This window comes from Leishmania braziliensis, chromosome 36 (genome assembly GCF_000002845.2).
Source record: "Leishmania braziliensis MHOM/BR/75/M2904 complete genome, chromosome 36".
Lineage (NCBI taxonomy): Eukaryota > Euglenozoa > Kinetoplastea > Trypanosomatida > Trypanosomatidae > Leishmania > Leishmania braziliensis.
The window spans coordinates 492328-495541 of record NC_009327.2 but is presented as its reverse complement, the minus strand read 5'-3'; the positions used below and the strand labels follow the sequence as shown (position 1 = coordinate 495541).

General features: G+C 56.6%; 1 protein-coding gene across 1 annotated transcript; it reads right to left on the bottom strand.

The window, feature by feature from the left end:
- Positions 1–875: 875 nt before the first annotated feature.
- Positions 876–1649, bottom strand: LBRM_35_1420 (conserved hypothetical protein; the record flags this gene model as incomplete). Its single annotated transcript, XM_001568713.1, has 1 exon — positions 876–1649. One exon carries the CDS (start codon positions 1647–1649, stop codon positions 876–878), a length of 774 nt encoding a protein of 257 aa, XP_001568763.1.
- Positions 1650–3214: the final 1565 nt, after the last annotated feature.

Sequence of the window (3214 nt, the reverse complement as noted above, 5' to 3'; positions counted from 1 at the left end):
GGGTTTACCGGGGATGGCCTTCTCAAACGCCAGGGTTTAGGAGACCGCAGCTCAGAGCGCTGGAGTTCCCGGTGGGTATTTTTTTCTGGGCAAACGCGAAACCGTTTGTGTGTTCACATTTCACGCAATAACGAAACAAAACTGCTGAGACACGATGCGAAGAAACGAAGACCCAGCGTGACGAGCTCCCCACTCACAGGCTTTTATATACACCCACACATGACAGCGGCGCTTGAGAGAGGAAGAGAGGCACGCAGGGGTTCACCGCGACGTGGTCGTGAGTGCCTCACAGAGAGGTGGCAAGCACGAGAGAAGAAGGGAGAGAGGGGGGGGGGGAGGGGGCAGAGGCGCGGGAAAGGGCGCGCAAAAAAAAAAGAAAGGAAAGAAAAAGGGCAGGAACGCACGACAAAAGGTGGAATGGGTCAATCCACAGAGAGAGGCGCGTTTGAGCCGAGGCGTTCTGTCTAGCCAACGACACCTGCAGATACTTCGGTGCGCCTCAGACGTCTATAAGTCGCGTTGTCGTACGAGCGGCTTATAGCTCCCACTCACACATGCACAGAGAAAACCATGGCGGCGGTAGAAGTCGCAACGAGAGTCGCCACCACTTCTGCAGGGCTGATCACTGACGTCATGCAAGTCTGATGAGGTCACTTTCTTTTCTGCTTTCCTGTGTGGGTGGGTGTGGGTGTTCGCAATGGGCAGTCTGATGGAGAGGGAGGAAATGGAGAAGGGGAGTCAGGAGGTCCAGTGACGCAGCTGAATCTCGAGAAGACCATTGGCAGCTGAATGCGCTGGAGGCACAAAAACTTCACCACTGTAAAGGGTAGGTGCCAGGGCGACAAAGGCACGCGATTGCCGCACTTTCACCTTCCTCAAAGTGTTGGGGAATGGCCCATCAATCGCTGCTTTTCCGCCAGAAACTGTCGGAACTCCGCCTCCGCTCTCGCTAATGCGCTCCGCTGAGACCAGATCTCTTCTTCCTTGCGCTTCAGCAAGCGATCCGTTTCAACAGCGCGCCGGCGACGTTCATCTTCCTCCTCCCGCTGCGCCTCACGCTCTAGACGCTCCCGCTCACTCCGAACGGTCGACAAACGGTGCGCCAGTCGCTCCTCCTCGCGGCGATGCTCCTCTAACTGTGCTCGCAACGGTGAGCGTGCCGAAACAGGTGGGTGTGGAGTGTCGACAGCTGCAGCTGCAGAAACTTGCGCGTTCGCACCGCTACTTGGCCACGTAGAAGACGCACTGGGTTTGCCGTGCAGCGAAGTAAACACCGCTGAGGTCTCGATGAGGGAGGATGCTCGACTGCGCACTGGTGGTCGTGGGGGTGGCAAGTCTTTCTGCACGTCGACGTGCCATTGCGTTTGTGGTTGGAAGACATACAACTGGTCGTACTCGTGAAGCTGTGCCACTGATTTGAGCTTTGTCCAGCGTAGCAGCACATCATCGTAGATGAAGATACTCATTACTTGAAAGGGTTCCGTCACACTTGTGCTATTCTGCAGTGCAGACAATTGCTCCACTTCGCGATTAAAAATGCGAACAATGTCAGCCTCCAGGCGCTGCACCGTTGCCGGAAAGGCGTCTAGGGTGATTTCGAGATTCACCTTATCGCCCACCAAATCTGCACAACACAATAGAGTGAACATGTCAGCGATTCCACACACGCACAAAATGTGTGGGTGTGGTCTTCGATATCGGCAGTGGTGACAGAAAGCGCCTTCGGCAGGGGGCCAGGTATGGTTTGCTTCTGGGTGCGGTTGGGAGAAGAGGGAGGGAGAAATGTGTTGGTATCGTCGATCCGTTCAGTCTTGCAAGCAAGAAAAATGTGCTACGATCTTCCTCAGCCCGTCAAGGGGTGTCAAAGCCAAGCAGTGGTTCCGGTGTGTCTGGGCCTGGGAGGGGGGGGGGAGGGGGTACGCATCATGAAATCAGAAAGAAGAACAAACCGCTATGTAGTGGAGGACGAGGAAAGGCCATCCACAACACGCACGCACACACCCATGCAGGCAGAAGAAAACAAAAAAAAACACCAAGGGCGCCAGGTCGGGTTTCTCGTCTCCATTTAGCGTGCAGGGAGGCGGTCAACATGAAAAGAAGAAGGCCCAATGTGCAGCGAAGCAAAACCGAGAGAGCGAGAGAGGGGGGAGGGAAGAGCGCAGTGCAGTGACCCCGTAATAGAAAAATGGAGGGAGGTGCAAAGGAGAGAAGGACTAGGGGGTAGCGTGACGTAAGGAGGAACAAATATGGGTACGTGGCCGGGCAGAAAAGGCCCATGGGGAGTTGGTGGACTTGCGCGTGATGTGTGGGTGTCGCGATTCCAAACGTGCTTCTTAGGTGTGCACGTGGTCGCCTCTGATTAGGCGCCAAGACCTTTTTTTTGTCCAACTTGCCCACACCCTGCCCAGCCGGCAGGGGCCCGATCCCGCTCTGCCACAGGCCCCGATCGGGTGGTGCGGGGCGGCGGTGGGCGCGCGCTGCGCCGAACCCCACCGCCGACATCCGCAGCGACACGCCGCCCTGACCTCTCCACGTGGTGGGCCGCCTGGCTCTGCCACCGCCAGCAGCGGTTCGGCGCATTGGCGAGGGTGGGAAGGCCGCCCTGCGTCCCGGCGCAATGTGGGGGTGCCCTGTGCACTGAGGTGTTCGCTTGTCATCAGGCTCAGAGGAGGCCTCGGGAGAACAAGAAAAAGTGTTCCTGCTGAAGTATCAAAGTGATAGCAAAGTGGATCATCTGTGACCGCATAGAAACAGTACGCGAGTCCACTGCGAACTTGATTTTTTTTTTGAGAGTCGATTGGGAGGGCTGAGGCAAAAGGCACCTTACTCGTGTCGACAGCCCACCCACCCGTCTTACATGTCCCTCTTGATACGACTCACAGGTGGACAAAGAAAGAGAGACATGGGCGAACATGAGGCGCAGTAGACGAAGCGCGCATGCAACCCACTCTTCCAGCTGCGTCGGTAACACACTCACAGGGGTATGAAATGGTCTTGATTCTGACGGAAAAAGCGGGCCAGGACAACGACGATGGTGTAGAGCGCCAGCACATCCTCCCTGCAAATGTCGTCGAGGGAAGCATACAACGGTGGCGCCGTGGTCTGTGTACGAGGGTGCAGCTTCCTTAGTAGCAAGTCGCGGGTGCTCCCGGAGACACCTTGCCAATCTGCGAGTGTGCGGAGGTGTCGACAGCAAGTGCGGAATAGGTCATGT